At 52.9% G+C, this 16,979-nt stretch overlaps 2 protein-coding genes across 4 annotated transcripts in view; one reads left to right on the forward strand and one right to left on the reverse strand.

Moving 5' to 3' along the window:
* The window catches only part of PPP1R3F (protein phosphatase 1 regulatory subunit 3F), a 16,415-nt gene extending 14,949 nt beyond the window's left edge, over nucleotides 1-1,466 (reverse strand). Inside the window, exon 1 of one of the 2 annotated variants that reach the window (XM_027533254.1) lies at nucleotides 1-1,466. In XM_027533254.1, coding sequence (XP_027389055.1) covers nucleotides 1-989 — 989 coding nt within the window. In that variant the 5' untranslated portion in view covers nucleotides 990-1,466. The other variant, XM_027533253.1, reaches the window with a different exon arrangement.
* Nucleotides 566-16,979, forward strand: part of FOXP3 (forkhead box P3) — a 19,291-nt gene continuing 2,877 nt past the window's right edge. Inside the window, exons 1-11 of one of the 2 annotated variants that reach the window (XM_027533261.1) lie at nucleotides 566-653; nucleotides 4,282-4,317; nucleotides 4,458-4,627; nucleotides 12,665-12,896; nucleotides 13,416-13,520; nucleotides 13,610-13,748; nucleotides 14,130-14,217; nucleotides 14,288-14,392; nucleotides 15,276-15,363; nucleotides 15,544-15,624; nucleotides 16,401-16,551. In XM_027533261.1, the coding sequence (XP_027389062.1) occupies nucleotides 4,557-4,627; nucleotides 12,665-12,896; nucleotides 13,416-13,520; nucleotides 13,610-13,748; nucleotides 14,130-14,217; nucleotides 14,288-14,392; nucleotides 15,276-15,363; nucleotides 15,544-15,624; nucleotides 16,401-16,551 (1,060 nt within the window). In that variant the 5' untranslated portion in view covers nucleotides 566-653; nucleotides 4,282-4,317; nucleotides 4,458-4,556. The remainder of the gene's footprint in view (nucleotides 654-4,281; nucleotides 4,318-4,457; nucleotides 4,628-12,664; nucleotides 12,897-13,415; nucleotides 13,521-13,609; nucleotides 13,749-14,129; nucleotides 14,218-14,287; nucleotides 14,393-15,275; nucleotides 15,364-15,543; nucleotides 15,625-16,400; nucleotides 16,552-16,979) is intronic. The other variant, XM_027533260.1, reaches the window with a different exon arrangement.

Consider the following 16,979-nt stretch of genomic DNA (forward strand, 5'->3'; position numbering starts at 1 on the left):
CTGCGCCTCATCGGCTTCATGCAGCTCTTCAGCTGCCTGGCCTCAGCCTCCACGGGGCCCTGGCACTCGGGCTGTGGCTCCAGCTGCTGCTGCTGGAGCAGCCCTTCAGCATCAGTGGGTATGGGAGCGGGTGCAATCCGGAGCAGAACTGTGTAGTTGCGGCCGTGGTTGTTGGCCCAGAAAGTGCCCTCGGGGGTCTCATAGCGCACCACGAAGTCCAGGCGCGCCCCATCGCCCGCGCCCTCAGCAAAGGGCAGCTGGAAGGCAAAGCGGTCAGTGCGGCCACCGTCGTCGGGCGAGGAGGCGGACACCTGGCCAGGGCCCAGGCCAAGGCCCAGATCCAAGATGGGATCTCCTGCTCCTGGTCCTCCCGCTCCTGCCCCCGGCGGGCTGCGTGGGACGTAGCGTGCTGGGTGGTCGCAGAAGGAAGCCCAGCCGTCGTGTGAGGCCCGCACGTGCACCACCTTCTCGAAAGAGCGGTTCAGCACGCGGACCAACCCTCGCAGCACTGGCGGGCGCCCCCCAGGCACCCACACCCCGGCACCCCCGGGGACCGCTCCGGGAGGCGGCAGCAGCGCCTCCAGCTCCACCATGACGCGCCCCAAGCGCTCCAGACGGCCCGGCGCGGGCGGCAGCGAAAATGTGGGCACCAGGTAAAACCCCCCGCCAGCGGGAACGGGGCACAACGGCGAGGGCTCGGGGCAAGCCTCCTCTTCCTCCTCCCCTTCATCCCCATCCTCGCCATCGTCGTCCTCAGCCCCGCCGCCGTCACCATCTTGCCCGGCCGCCGCCGCCATCTTGCCCGCCCCGGGCCCGCCCCACGGCCGGTAGCGGCGCAGCTGCGCCAGCGGCAGCCCCAGGGCCTCGTCGGCGAACAGCACCCTCCGCGGGGCCACCGCTGCCTCTACTGAGGTGCGGGGCTCGCCCGAGGCCAGCGAGGGGGGCGCGGGATGCCGCAGCGGGGGCTCCACAGGGGCCGTGCGCGCCATATTGGCGGCGGCGGCGGCACCGACGGCACCGGCAGCGGGACCGGCGGGGGCAGGGCCTGAAGGGGCGGGCAGCCAATGGGAAGGCCAGCGCGGGGGAGGGTTACGACTCACGGGGGACGTAGGCGGTGAAACGAAGACAGGTATAGCGGAGAACCAATGGGGATCCGCGCATGCGTGACGTAGGCGATGAAGTTCGTGCAGGGGAAGCACACAACCAATGGGGATGCCCGAGAGTGGGCGGTGTACGAGGCGGGATGATCGAGGAATCAATGGAGAGGCCTGGATGCGTGGGGGGTGCGGGCCCGGGATGAAGAGAGCAGACGTAGGATAGCTAATGGGGAAGTGTGAGCTGGGGTGGTTGGGAAAATGGAATGGCTACAGGCGATGGGGCAGCAGGGAGCGAACAGAAAGGCCAGAAAAGTAGGAGATCCGTAGGTTGCGTAGGTAGTGGGACGGAAGAGAGAGACAGCGAAGAGCCAATGGGGAGCCGCGCGCCGGTGATGTAAGGAAGGATGACGATAATAGCTGCAGTGAGCCAATGGAGAGTCTTGTAAGTGTGCACTACGCCTTTAAGGGGCGGTGCCAGGGCAGACGTAACCAATAAGGAGGCTAAAAAAGATGAACAGGAGGTGGTGTCAGCAGCCTCAGCGGGGAGGGGAGGGGAAGAGCCAATGGGGTGGGCGATGAAGGAGCAAGGAAGAGCTGCCAGGTAGCCAATGGGGGAGCCAGAGTGAAAGCAGTTGAGACCGCAAAGGGCAGTGCTAGAACGGGATGAACCAATGCCGAAGCCAGAAAGTGTAGAAGGACCCGGAGGCGGGACTGCAAAGAGCAGAACCAACTGGGATGTTTTAGGTGTTGTGAAGAAGATGAACAGCCAATAAGGAGGCCAGAGAAGAGGACAGTGCGTAGGCCGCCTGAGCTGTAGGGTGATCAGGCCACTGATCTGTAGAATGTAGGCAGCCCTTAGGAAGAGTACACCTCTGACGGATGAATTTCAGTTCAGTTCAGTTCAGTCGCTCAGTCGTGTCCGACTCTGCGATCCCATGAATCGCAGCACGCCAGGCCTCCCTGTCCAACACCAACTCCCAGAGTTAACTCAAACTCAGTCCATCGAGTCGGTGATGGATGAATTTACGTTCTCCTTAATCCTCTGTGACTCCCTGTTGCCCCAAGAGTGTGAATGCCCAGAGCCCCTGAGACCTAGATTGCATCCTCATGTGAAACCTAAGAAGGCACAACGGACCTCTCCTGTCGCAGTTACTGGGCCTGCTCGACCCAGCTCCGAGCCTTTCCTTGAGCTGTACCACTAGCCAAGAATGCCCCTGATTATCATCTTCAGTATTCTCCAGACTTGGCATCATTCTTGAGTGAATGGCCAAATGAGAGTCAGAGCTTTATGGGGAAGATTAGCTTTTTCTAACTCCAGCTCAGAAACACTGAGTGATAACTGTATGCATCCAGGAGTTGGTTGAGCATGTTGGCAGACATTGACTAATGTAATCACAAACCAGAGCCCTGTCTTTCTTGCCTGACTCAAACTCCACACCCCTCAGTGGCCTCAGCTCCCTTCTTTCTGTCTCGGTCTCTACTCCTACTGTTCCCTCCTCCAAGAGTACTGCTCCTTGGTCATCTAATGAACTCCTCTCACTCCCCTTCCACTCTTACTTTGAAACCCTGCCTCCTGTGGGAACGGAATTGTAGCTTGTGTCCACTGAACATGACATGTTCTCCCTCCATCCTGGGAGGATTTTTCTGAACACCCACTGTATGGAAGGTTCTGACTCACAACATCCCTAGGAGAAAGGCAGTTCTCCCGGCGGGCTCCCCTCCTCAGGTCTGTGTCCAGGATAGGGTCATGGGCCAGGAACTAATATGTTTAGTTGCAAATAACAGGGAAACCCACACAAAATAATATGGGCTTAAACAAGATAGAACTTTTTTTTTCTCACCTAAAATTTCAAGATGTTAAGTAGTCCAGGAAGTCCTTCGTCTGTGTCCTGGCCTGGCCTAAGACTGTCATCCTTCAGCAAATCCTGTCAGCTCTCCATTTGCTATATTTCCCAAATATGCCCTCTCCCACTCCCTCCACTGCCAGCACCATCATCAGTCACATGGATTACTGCAGTAGCCTTTCTCTCACTGATGCCTCTGCTTCCACCCTCACTCCTACAGTCCATTCTACACTCAGCAATCAAAAGGATCCTGTTAAATCCTATGACAGTTCACATCTCTCCCCTGCTCACAACCCTCCCATGGCCTCCTGCTCATTCAGTAAAAGCCAAAGTCCTTACCATGGGCTATAAGGTCCTGTATGGTTCAATGCCCCTCCCCCCGTCCCCTGTCTTACCTCAGCTCCTACCCGTTTCTCTCACTTGCACCACTCTAACCACACGGACCTCCTTGGTATATTTTGAGCAGATCAGGCACACTCCCACATCAGGATCTTAGCACTGGCTATTTCCTCTGGAATTGCTCAGATATCATCTACATGACTCCCCCCTCACCTCCTTCAAATCTTTGTCAAAGGCCCACTTCTCTGCAGACTTTCGCCAGCCTCTCTATTTAATCCTGTCCCCTCTCCCATAGAAGCCTCCTCTGCGAGAGGATGTAGTCCAGTGCAGAGAGGTGGTGACCCTGACCTCTGCCCACTTGACCCCTTGGTCCTCGCTGTGCACGAGTCCTGGCCCCCAACAGCAGCAGCATCACCCCTCACTCAGCCTTCTCCCTCCTTTTCTGGTGCTCCTCTCACAGAGTGAGAGGAAGGGTAGGGGCCCTGTGGGGAGGATGCAACCCACACCTTGGACTCTGAAAGGGAAAAAAGAGCCCCCTCTCTCAGGAGGGAACAGGTCCTGGGGCAGGGAATGGGGCCTCAGCTTCTAGAACTGACCTGGTTTACAGTTATATAGTTCAGACCCCCCAAGTCCACAAGGAGCAAGGGACATCCGTAAAGTCAGACTCCTTCCTGACAAGCCCGTTCCTCACCCCATCTCTTGCTCTTAACCACATGCCACATCTTTTAAGCTCCTGCTGTATGCAGGATCCCTGAAGGCCTCCAGCCTGAGACCTTACCCCACTTGGTGCCTCCCCTGGCTGCTCGGCACACATGGGCCATCTTTGGGTCTCAGACATATCTTACCACCTCAAACGCCTCAACCAGTGAAATTGTTTTGAACTAATGGTAGGGAGATTTGGTTTTTTTTTTTTTTTTTTTTCTTTATTGTTGTTGGCTTTTTTTTTTTTTTTAGGTCTTTTTTCTCTATTCACTTTTTTTTTTTTTCTTGTCTTTACAAAGCCAGGCCACCAGGCCCCTCTGCACTTTTCCAGAAAGGTAAGTCTGAGTGGAGGAAAGAGGCTCTCCTTCTTTTGAAAACTTGAGAGGGAATGGGGAGAAAAAGAAGTGAAGGGGTTGGGTCTTGGACAGGAGGTTTATACCATGTGAATAAGCTCTTCCCAATTTCTGTTCCCCAGGCCTGAAGCCAATCTTGCAGACGGGTTGGAGTAGACATTGGATGGCAGAACCCTAGGCTCTGCAGGGCACTGGAGTGCTAAAGGCAGAGAGTCTCAGCCATGGCTTATCTGGAGAAGCCCGAGGGCTGCTCACACCTGTTGAAGATTGATTGGAGGGAAAGCTCACTGAGGTGAGGAAATGCAGCCACCAAGTCTTGGACAACCTGAAACCTTCAAGCCCCCCGAAGAATCTCCAAATCTCAGAACCTCCCTGTCATTGCAGCCTAGAATTTAAAACGTGAGACCATTGTGCTCAAGGAAACATGGGGGTTTCAAACTCCACCACTGATGGGACACAGGGCCCCTATTCACCAGCTCTGTGATCCCAGGCACATTGCCGGACTACCTCATGTCTCCGTTTTCCCGATATGTATAACCGCCATGATGACAGATGGATCTCCAAGGGCTGTGGTGAGGATTGAACATGATTAGTTGTGAGAAGTGTTCAGTGCTGTGCCTGGCACATGGAAAATCTGAGATAACTATCAGCTATAGGGATGATGGTGGATATTTGGAATACTAAATCCTTAGAAACTGGGATTTGTCAGAGTAGAAAATTACAAAGGCTGAGGGCCTCAGAAGCATCAGAACATGATGTACCTGACCATGAGAAGTTTGGTGTCCCAACGGGCCTCTCCAGGCTTTGCGAGGATGGATGTATTAATACTGGGGTCTGGTTGGGACCTTCCTGGTAGGGCAGCCTCTGGGTCAGAGTTCTCAGGCCTGAGATATAATGAGGCAAGACTTTTCTCCCTTTCCTCATTCAGTGATGTTCAGTGGATTCTGGGAGTGATTCCCAGACTCTTGGATTCTGTGAATTGTGCGGGGGTAGGGAGGGACTCCCTGCATTTTTTCTCGGTAAATTAACTTCTATGCCCCTCAGTCTCAGAAGATGGGTTGCAAGAATGTCCAGAGCTCCTCATCCTTGGGCAGTAAGAGCGTGATGACCATGTCAGTTCCACTTAAGGGTAAACAGGCCTGGACCACAGCAAGGCCTCTGGAAATGCAACCCTATTTCATTTATTTCCCTGGCATTTCCCATCCATGCATAGCCTGTAGTTCGTCTCTCCCTTTCCTCGGAGACCCTCACATATGCCTTCACTCATGGGGTGGCATCTCTACTTGCCTGAGAAGCCCCTGTGATTTATTTGAGTTCTTTTCCCTTTTTTTCTAACTCTACACAATTGTTTTAAAAACTGTGGTTTCTCATGAGCCTTGTTATCTCATTGATACCTCTCACCTCTGTAGTGAGGGGAAGAAATCATATTTTCAGATGACTCGTAAAGGGCAAAGAAAAAACCCAAAATTTCAAAATTTCCGTTTAAGTCTCATAATCAAGAAGAGAAGAAACAGAGCAAGCGAGTGAGAGAGAGAGAGAGAAGAAAAAAACTATGAGAACCCCCCCCCACCCCGTGATTATCAGCGTACACACTCATCAAAAAAAAATTGGATTATTAGAAGAGAGAGGTCTGTGGCTTCCACACCGTGGTTTTTCTTCTCGGTATAAAAGCAAAGTTGTTTTTGATATGTGACAGTTTCCCACAAGCCAAGCTGATCCTTTTCTGTCAGTCCAGTTCACCAAGGTGAGTGTCCCCACTCTCCCCCACCAGATGTGGGTACAACGGAAGAGACGACAGTGAGGTAGGCATTGAGGGGATCGGGGGCCCTTGGGGACTGTCAAGACGCACACAGCTCCTGTGGTCCTGGTCAGGTAAGGTATTATTTACAGTAATAATAGTAATAACAAACGCCAGAAGACTGATAGATAAGCACTTAATCAGTGCTGAGGCAGAGGCAAAGATAAATAAATGGATCAATGAGTGGATGGGTAAGATATTTTAAATATATCAACTGCCAATCTTTATGAATTGCAGAGCTTTGAACAACTTGAAATACTATCCAGGTAAAACTGGAAATTTCAATTACGTCTGTGGCATCTCTTCGGCTCTTCTCTCTTGATACCTCCCATACCTCTCTGTCTCGTTCTTTTTATGTTTCTCTGCCCCACTCTTTTTCTGTCTTTTCCTGGAATGCACACTCTCCATCCCTCTGTCTCTCTCTGTCTCTGACCATTTCCCCTGTTGCTGTCTCCTCCATCTTGACCACACTCCGTCTGTCTCCTTTCCTCCGTCTCTCCCACCACCTTTCCTATTCACTCATCTTGCCTTCTCCCTGCCTGCCTCCCCACACCCCAAAGTCTAGCACTGAACTTTGTACAGTTGGTGGTTAATAACAGTGTGTTAAATAACGTTGAGAAGGACATTTACATTTTACAAGAATGAGCTTCAATTCTGTTTGCCCTGATCAAAAGAGGAGTTGGGTTGGGCTGAGCCCTTAACATGAACTTGTGCTCGCACCGCATGATGAGAGCCTCCTGGGGGGCACTTCACACCATTGTCAACCATGGTTTAGCTGCAGGGTCATACCCTTAGGACCTGGTGTGTGTATGTGTGTGTGGCCAGGATCCATGTCCAGTAACAGAGTAGATCATTCAGGCTCCGTGTGATTTTGTCTCTGCAGGCTTAGCAAGTGCTCACTGAGTGTTAACTGTTAGTATTTTTTTTTTTAACCAAATTAGAATCATGCTATCTGGCTATCTGTTGATTTTGTTTCTGCTTTATTCAATGAATAGGAGCATTTTTGTAGGTCACTGAAAAATGTTTCAACATAAAATGATCTTTTATAACTGTCCAGACTATCTTCACTTTGGTGTGAACCACGGCTGGTTTAACCAAGTGCTGATTTTTGGACATTCAGGTTGTTTCTAGTTTTTCCCATAATCATCCCTGATTAATCCCTCGAATTCCTACAAGTCGAGTGGCTAGGGCAAAGGGTTTGTGCATTTTTAAGGTTTCTGACCTTTTCTACAAATTGTTCTCCCAAAACGTTGTCCTGTTTTATGTTCCCTCTACTTGAGCTAACCATGGGTGGGTATTATCATTTTTTAGTCCTTTCCCAACATAACAGGTAAGAAAAATATTACCATGTTGTTGAAATTTGCACCTTTTGATGATACTGTTTGTTGACCATTCATGCTTTTTCCCCCCCAGTTGTCTGGTCATGTCCTTAGTCCTAATAGGGTGTTCATTATTTTAATTTATTGATGTGTCACAGCTCTTTATATAAAAGGATATTAACCTTCTCTCAGCCATACATATACAGCAAATATTCTCTCTCAATTCATCATTTGCTGAAGTTGTTTTTCTATTTCTGCTGTTTTGTGATGCTTATGATGTTTTTATATTGTCAACGAGGTTAGTCTTTTCTTCTGTGGTTACTGTCTCTGGTTTTATGCTTAGAAAGTCCTTTCCCACTTGAAAATGAGATAAATGTTCACCTGTGTTGGCTTTTCTTCTCTTTTATGGCTTCATTTTTTCCATTTACTTTAGAGGTTAAGAGTGTGGGTATTGGAGCCAAACTGTCTGGGACAAACCCAACCTCAGCCCAAGCAATCTGTGTGATTTTTAGCCAGGCATCTAACCTCTCTATACCTCCATTTCCTCATTGGTACTGTGATGGTTATAATAGTACCAACCTCAAAGGGTGGTCGCAAGGATTAAATCTCTGAACCTTCTTAAATGCTTAGCATAGGGCCTGGCATACAATAAACCCAAGATCAATATAGGATATTATTATTTATCCCTTTAATGGATCTGGAATTTATTTTAGGGTATATGATGAGGGTGACATTTCACACTAGGCAGGGAGGGGTTGGTGGGAAAATGGACTGGTCAGTCATTAACTTTATTGTCCCCTTAATTATCCCAGAAACATTTGTTAAACAGTCTCTTTCAATGTCTCCTGGTTTGAAATGCCACGTGCCACATTCATCACAACTCCATTCCCTGTAGATGTTTTTGAGCTCAAATACATGGTCTGTATTTGAGCTTTTCCCCTTCTGTTCCCCCTCAGTGTCTCTTCTGGTGCCAGGGCCACAGCATTTTGTGATTGTTGCTCTTCGCTACAATGTAGCACCCACTGAAAGCCCTGGCGCCTTGCCCTTTGTTATTCCTTTGTTATTGTGGAATAACAAAGGATCAGTTCCTCCAGCTAGAGACCAACAACTGTTCTTACTTGGAGCATCTCTTTCTCTGTCTCTCTCTGTCTCCCTCTCTCTCTTTCTCTGTCTCTTGCTGTCTCTCTTGTCTGTCTCTTTGTCTCTCCCCATCTCCCTGTTTCTGTCTCTCTTGTTCTCTGTCTTTGACGTTCTGCTCCTGTGGGTTCCTTGCTCGTCCTCACTGTCTCTCCTCTCTCAGTATCTTTCTCATTCTCTTTGTTTCTCTCTCCGAGTGTCTCTCTCTGTCCCACCCCATGTCTCTCCCATCTCTCTCTGTAGCTGTTGTCCTCTGGGTCTCTCAATTTGCCTATGTCTGTTTCTGTCTCTCCTTGTCTCTCTGTATCCCGGTCTCCAGCTATTCCCCTGGATAGAAGGGCAGTATCGAATCAAAGGGCTGCAGACACCTAGCCGCTCACCCAGACACAGAGCGCAAGGCCCCTGGCCCTCATCCACTCCATACCCCTCCCCTTCCCAGCATACAGAGGGGGCAGATTGAGGCCGGGAGATGGGCAGGAAGACTCCATGAAGCCCTCACAGAGACACAGTGGCAGAGCTGAGACCCGAGCTCAGATCCCGAGACTCTCAGAGGGGCCCTGGCTCTGTCTCTCTCCCCAACCGTAGGCCTCAGACTACTCCTCGGCACCCATCACAGGCACGGGGGACCCTGGGCTGCCTCCCATCTGCTGCCATTCTCCCTTCAGCCCTCTCACAAGTTGGACCCTCAGGGTCACAGTGTGGGGCCAGCCTCACAAGAGCTAGGCTGGGTGGGGTCCCAGGGCCCCATGAGTCAGGAAGCCTCATGGCCAGAGGGTGGTGATACTAGAGGGACATCAGTCGGTCTGTTTGTGAGTCTGGCTGTGGACAGGGCTCAGCCATGTCCCCAGAGTTGGCACTGGTCCCTGGGACTCTATCCTGGAGCCCCTCCAGAGAGCCTGATGGTGCACTCTCTACTGGCAAAGACCAGGGCCTTTCCTGCTCCCACCATGAGGTCCTAGCCAAAGGTGTGCTGGCCTCAACGTCCCCTTCCTTCCCTCCCACATCTCTGGCATAGTGGCTGTGAGTCTGGGAGCTTTGTCCCAGAATGGACAGGAAGACAGACCCTTCACGGGTCCATCTACTGGTCACTGACATTTCATTAAGCATTTAGTACACATTAACTTTGGAAGATGGGTACTATTATTGTCTAAATTTACATTTGAGCCTGAGGAATGTTACAGCTGGTTAGTGTCAGAGCCTGGTTCCAGGCTGGGGGAAGCAGAGGATGATTCTGACCTTCCTGCTTTCCCAGAACTTAGGAGGGAGGCCGAGGGGAGGCTTGCTGCAATTCCAGGCCTGGTAGGCAGGAGGCACTGTGAACTTCAGGAAGTTCCAGTGAATTTGGGCACCAGGGACGTAGGCCTTCACATACTGAGAAGCTGAGCCCATGGACCCCACAGAGTCTGTGGGTTCGAGATTCTGGGATCGTTTGAATCTAAGAAATAATGTTCTATGATTCTAAGGTTCTGGCATCGTACCATTTGAAGACTCCGAGGGCCCCAGTCTCTGTGGGGTCTACATGGCGCTCCCCAAGCGTCTAACCTTGGGCCTCTCCATGGCCCAAGAAGGGCCAGGTCTACAGGGCCCAGGGCTCGTCATGGTGGCCAGATGGACGTCACTCACCACATCCGCCAGCACCCACATCACCCCACCTGGGCCAAACCAGCTGCAGGACGGGATGGCCAATTCTCGGAATGAAACCCGTGGGGTGGGGTACCTGCCCCCTTCTTTTCCTCCTTGGTACTGATGAAGCCCAGTGCATCCGGCCGCCATGACGTCAATGGCAGAAATATCTGGGGAAGTCGGGGGCTGTGACAGCAGGGCTCAGATGCAGACCCCGATACGAAAATACAATCTGTGTCCCAGAAACATCCTCCATGTGGCTTCTGAGAAATAGTCAGAAAGGGACGCCCCAACAGACAATGCAGGAAGCCGGCTGCCCAGTCTGGCCCTCCAGGTACCCCACCACCAGACAGACCATATCCACGGCCCCTTTCTGAGAATGTATCTATGCTGCCCTGACTCAGGTGGTTCCAGATGTATCTGGGGAAGTGGTTTCTTATATGCTCTGGCCAAGGGTCCAGGCAACTGGAGAACCGACCACAAGCTAGCCTTGTGGACCAGGCCAGAGCGCTGGGAAACATTCATGCATCCACCAAAACCGGTATTGGTTTGCTCAGGTCTTCTGTGACAAAGTACCACAAACTAGGTGGCTTACACCACAGAAACGGTTTGTCGCACAGTTCTGGAGGCCAAAGTCCGAGATCAAGGTGTCGGCAGGGGTGGTTCCTCATAGGGGTATGAGAATCTGTTCACGCATCTTTCATAGCTTTGGATGGTTTGCTGGCAGCCTGATGTCCCTTGGCTTGTTCAAGCCTCACCGTGATCTCTGCCTGCCTTCATCCACTCATTCATTCACTCACGTCTTCAGGGTCTTCGACAGTCTCTCTGGCCCTTGTTCTGAGCCTCCACAGACCCAGGCTCTTAATTCTCAGGCAGTAATGCCCTAAGCCCCTGAAAGACTAGGGGTTTAAATACCTGGATTCTTACCCCTACTTCCTTCAGCACCATAGCTCTGACACCCGCTGACAGCAAAGAAAAAAAGGAGCTACTGCCCCCTCAGAACCCTCCCTTCTACTCCCCAGGTCTGCTCTCAGCAGCTCTGTGCCCATCCCAGTGCTGTGGGGTGAGACTGGGACATGAACACACACACAGACACACACACACTTTCTGGAGAAAGTAGAGTTCTCAAGTCACCATGGGGCTGTGGGACACTGTACCTGGTTAGCCACTTCCATAGCATGGAAGTTGGACTTGGCAGTCCCTTCCAGTTCTGGCTTCCTCTCCGACTTGGATTACATGAATCTGAGAAACCAAGGCCCTGCCCATCAGAGAGTGTAAGGTTCTGGAGCCATTTAGGAGAACTTTCTGGACAGGGCTTTCTGGATAGGAAAAGGAGCAAGCATTCTGGGTAGGTCGAATAGCATGAGCAATGGCTGGGAGGCAGGCCTGCAAAGCAGAGACTGGGGTAAACTCTGGTGGGAGCCAAGTCAAGGAGCTTGTACCAGCCCTGGCTCAAGAGAATCTGTATTTCCTCTTTTCTGGTACCTGCCCTGCCAGCTCCGTGCAGGGTGGGAGCATGGAGATGATCTTAGAGATGCCCGTCTAAGCTCCAGACTTCTTCACTCAGCTCCTACCCGGACTTGCCACTTGCACATCTAATGCCAGACTTTCCATGTCCCTCCACACCTGGATCATGACCCCCTACCCTGCTCCCCCATGTCTCCCCCATCCCAGGTCATGTCAGCTCTGTCCCTCCAGCTGCCCAGCTAACACCCATAAGTCACCATGACCCTCCCTCTCTCACCTCCCACATCCAAGCTGCCATCCAGTTCTCCTGACTCCACCTTCAAAACATAACTCAGCATAACTCACCACTTCTCACCATATCCACTGCCATCAGCCTGGTCTGGACTGTTGCTTGCCTGGACTATTGTAGTAGCCTCCTCACTATTCCCCCTACTTCTGCCCTCACCTCCCTAGAGCATCCCCCTCTTACAGCAGCCAGAGGGATCTTTTGACTCCGTGCCCCCCTCTTACTCCCAGATATGCCCAAGTCACTGGGGTAACAGTGCTCCCAGGAGAAAATCAGAACCCAGTCCTAGCAGGGTCAGCAAAAGTTGTGTGGCTTGTACCCAGTTCTGGGAGGACAGGAGGGCGGAGGTTTGAAGTCCACCACTCAAGTGCTGAAATCTACCCTGACTGAAGCCCCCAAAACCAGCCTGAATTCCCCAGCAGGGTTGTGCCAGTGTGTGCGGGCAGGCTGTGTACTCGGTCTATGTATGTCTGCACGGGGGGTGTGCTTTGAGCCATAGTAGGCACACCTGTGTCCCTGACACCAAGTATGTGTGTACACAGGCACACACATGTGACCAGAGCTGGGGTCCCTTTGGGACAGTCCCTGGCCAGTGCCTGCTCTGACCAGAGGGGGTGTCCACATGGTTCAAACAGTTGAGTGTTTCATACACGCACAGCCCAGCACACATGTAACTTCCTTCTTCTTGTGTCCCTGCAGCCTGCCCTTGAACAAGGACCCAATGCCCAACCCCAGGCCAGCCAAGCCCTTGGCCCCTTCCTTGGTACTCAGCCCATCCCCAGGAGCCTCGCCCAGCTGGAGGGCTGCACCCAAGGCCTCAGACCAGCTGGGCACCAAGAGCCCAGGGACAACTTTCCAAGGCCGGGATCTCCGAAGCGGGGCCCACACTTCCTCTTCCTCCTTGAACCCCATGCCACCATCACAGCTGCAGGTAAGGCCTAGGGTCCAGGATAGGGCAGGCAGGGTGGGGCACCTGGGCCTACAGGTGCCGACCTTTACTGTGGCACTGGGAGGGGGGGCCCAGCTGGGGCACAGGAAGTGGTTTTCTGGGTCCCAGGCAAGTCTGTGACTTATGCAGATGTCACAGGGCCAAGAAAGTCCCCACATAGCAGGTCTCAGAGATTCGAGGCTCTCACCAACCTCCCAACCCATATCTCAGGAGAGGAGACCCCATCATCGTCCCATAGGCATAGCCGTGTGTGTCTCCACCCCCATTTGACAAAGGGCTGGGGGCCCACAGAGGTAAGGTGACGGGATGGAAGCCAGCTCCGAAACTTACTAGCTGGCTTGACCTTGAAACAGTCACCCAGTCTCCCTTAGCCTCAGTTTCCACATATGTAAAATGGAGATGGTCATAGTATCCAGTAGGCAGGGTTGTAGTGAGGAGTATAGGGATTAGACATGTAGAATGAGCATAAGGATAGCATGTCACCCACCTGCCTTCCCCCAGATGCCCACAGTACCCCTTGTCATGGTGGCACCCTCCGGAGCTCGGCTGGGTCCCTCGCCCCACTTGCAGGCGCTCCTCCAGGACAGGCCACACTTCGTGCACCAGGTACCAGCTCAGCACGGGTAGGGAGGGTGGAGCAGGCGGGAGAACTGGGGAGGGGACCAGGTTGAACCACAGCCCTCATGTGCCCCCAGCTCTCAACGGTGGACGCCCATGCCCGGACCCCTGTGCTGCAGGTGCGCCCACTGGACAGCCCAGCTATGATCAGCCTCCCGCCACCCACTGCTGCTACGGGGCTCTTCTCTCTCAAGGCCCGGCCCGGCCTGCCACCTGGTAACACTGTACCCCACAGTTCCACAGAACCCCAGAGCCCCCAATCCTTGAACTAAAGCAGTGTGGGCTGCTGAATCACGGCCCTCGGGGGGCCAGAGGGGTCAGGTCTTATCATCTTGGAAACTCCAACCTCTCAAAAATGTCAGAATCTTAAAGACGCAGAATGTCAAAATCCCAGAACCACAGATCTTTTGCAGTTAGTCGAAATGTCAGCACAGTCTTTGAGCTGTTCTACAGAAGCTTTGGAGGTTAGGGACCACAGAGCCCCCTGGGAGTCTGGGCCTGCTAAACTCAGGGGGGGGTCGGAAGCTCAAAACGAGAGGCCTGGTCGGGGCCAAGCTTCAGAGCCTGGCACCCAGAGGTGCCCTGTCCCCCCTGCAGGAATCAACGTGGCCAGCCTGGAGTGGGTTTCCAGGGAGCCAGCACTGCTCTGCACCTTCCCAAGCCCCGGCATGCCTAGGAAAGACAGGTCAGTGCACAGGGCTGGGAAGGCTCCCTGCCCTGCCACACCCGCCCCTGACACTCTTTGTCCCCCCTAGCACCCTTTCGACTGTGCCCCAGGGCTCCTACTCACTGCTAGCAAATGGCGTCTGCAAGTGGCCCGGATGTGAGAAGGTCTTCAAGGAGCCAGAAGACTTCCTCAAGTGAGTGAGCTGGGCCCACCAGGCCCATTCTGGTCCAGGGGTGGGGGTCAGTTTGTGGGAGGTCTGGGGGTGCAGGTTTCAGCTCACGCCTCATCCTGATAGGGAGTAAGATGAAAGAGGCAAAAGCTGAGACTGTGGGTTCAGAGCCTGACTCCATCACTCATGGGCTCTGATCTTGGGCAAATTACTTAGTTTCTCTGAGCCTCAGTTTCCTCATCTGTATAATGGGGCATCACAATAGAGGTGTGTGCTGATTGCCTCCATTTTACAGATGAAGAAATTGAGGCCAGCGAGGTTGTGTCTTGATCAAGATCACCCAGCTTCTGAGTGATAGCCAGCCTCCAGAATCCACACTCCTAACTGCTTTGCCCTGCTACCCTGTCATGCCAACACACCAGCCTGATTTTATTGATCCCTGAAGTCCCAGATCCTCACAGTGGCTGTTGCTGCCTCCTCTCAGCCCCATCACACACACACACACATACACACTCTGTTTCTCTCTCTCTGTCTCACACCCACCCCCTTCTCCAACCATACCCAACTATCAGTGGCAACTCAGTGCATCCTGTCTTCACAACCAGGCCTTTGGACAGGCGGTCCTCTCCATCTGGAATGCCTTTCCCACTCTCACTTACCTGGCCCGCTCTCAGCTCACTACCCATCCATCATCATCTCCAGCACCCTGGCCATAGAGTAGATGCCAAGTGGCATGCATTGAAGGAATGACAGGTGTGAGAGGGAGACTGAGGTCAAAAGAGGGGAGGGAGGCTGAGACTCTGAAGAGACCTTCCTCCCAGAGAGTCTGAGCCCTTTCCCCTCAGAATGTTGAGCCAGAAGGCTTGTCCCACCATGGTCACCTGCATGGACTCTTCCCCCTACCCAGGCACTGCCAGGCAGACCATCTCCTGGATGAGAAGGGCAGGGCGCAGTGTCTGCTCCAGAGGGAGGTGGTGCAATCTCTGGAGCAACAGGTGATGTGGGGGTGTGGTAAATGGTCAGTCCACCCCATGCCAGGAGCCAAGCTCACCCAGGAAGGGGCCTGGCCTGAAGGAAGGAAGGGGGCAGGGCACTCCCAGGGAAGACCACAGCCCGGGCAAATAAGTGGAAGAGAAAGAGTGGGTCGAGGCCTCACTCTGTGCCTGTCCTCACAGCTGGTGCTGGAGAAGGAGAAGCTGGGTGCTATGCAGGCCCATCTGGCCGGGAAGATGGCCCAAACCAAGGCTCCATCTGCGGTGAGCCACCCCAGACCCCACAGGTGGCACGGACGGCTGGGCAGTGGGAGAGGCTCCTGCAGGGTGCAAGGGACCTATCCTTGCACCCAGGTCCTGGGATCTCTGGGCCCCTGTCCCCAGCTCCAAACACATCCAGACCTGGGAATCTGTCACTTTCTGCTTACAAACTCTCTGATCTTAAGATCCCCAGACATCACGATCTTGAGTTTGCAAAGCAACAGCAAATCACCCAACACTGAACACAGACCACGTGCTGCTGGCAGAACCACCTATATAACTCACAGGGCCTGGTGCAAAATGAAATCACAGGGCTCGGATTTCAAAGTGATGATTGCAGAACATTAAACAAAGTGCCGGGCCCTGGGCACCTGCAGTGATCATATAGCCAGCCCTGGGTGTCAGGCATTGTTTCTGAGCACTTTGGTGATGTTACCTTATTTAATTCCTCATGATGCCTGTGTGAGGTATTACTATCATCTCTACTTCACAGTTGAGGAAAATTGAGGCCAGGGAGGCTTAGGTGACTTCCTCAAGGTCCCAGTTGGGTGGCAGAAGAGCCCAATTCCAATTCAACCCTAGCTTGTGGCCCCATCACTGGTGCTCTACACCCATTTGTCCACACCTCCACTCTAATAAATATGGTTTGTGCTGCTTCGTCGGATTCCACATCAGAGTGGAATTGAGGACGCCCTTGCTTTTGTTAATAAAAACATTTATTTAAAACTAAAGTGGAAAGTTTAAGCCTCTGGGTCACCAGCCCCTCCCTCTTCCCCCAGGCATCATCTGACAAGGGCTCCTGCTGTATCGTAGCCACTGGCACCCCAGGCACCACCGTCCCAGCCTGGCCAGGACCCCAGGAGGCCCCCGATGGCCTGTTTGCTGTGCGGAGGCACCTCTGGGGCAGCCATGGAAACAGCACATTCCCAGGTAAGGGTGGTGCATGTCCTACACGGTGCCCCCTGACCCCTCATCTCCCTAACTGGTACAAGGTTGGGGACCACTCTCCCCTGCCACTGCCACCCAGCCTTTGGGAAATGGCAACTGCTTGCAAAAGCTTCCTCTCTGGAATTCCATGGCCTCCAAGCCCCCATTGTGGTCTCAGATGTCTAGCCCTGTCTTCCCTGGAGGTTGGGACTCACTCACTCTGAGCTTCAGCCACTCACTCTATTTGGTCATCAGGAGGGAGAGAGCTAGCTTAATAATTCCCAGGGACTCTTTGTCTCCCCACCACCAAGAAAAAGCAGGGTGACTTGCTGAGCTCCCCAATCCTCTGCCATCCACAAGGTCTGGGCTATGGGTTTAACAGGGATCAGGGCCTTTGAGTGCCCTCCTGGCCCCGCCACTTAACCAGTTAC

Source organism: Bos indicus x Bos taurus, chromosome X, assembly GCF_003369695.1.
Source record: "Bos indicus x Bos taurus breed Angus x Brahman F1 hybrid chromosome X, Bos_hybrid_MaternalHap_v2.0, whole genome shotgun sequence".
Taxonomy (NCBI): domain Eukaryota; kingdom Metazoa; phylum Chordata; class Mammalia; order Artiodactyla; family Bovidae; genus Bos; species Bos indicus x Bos taurus.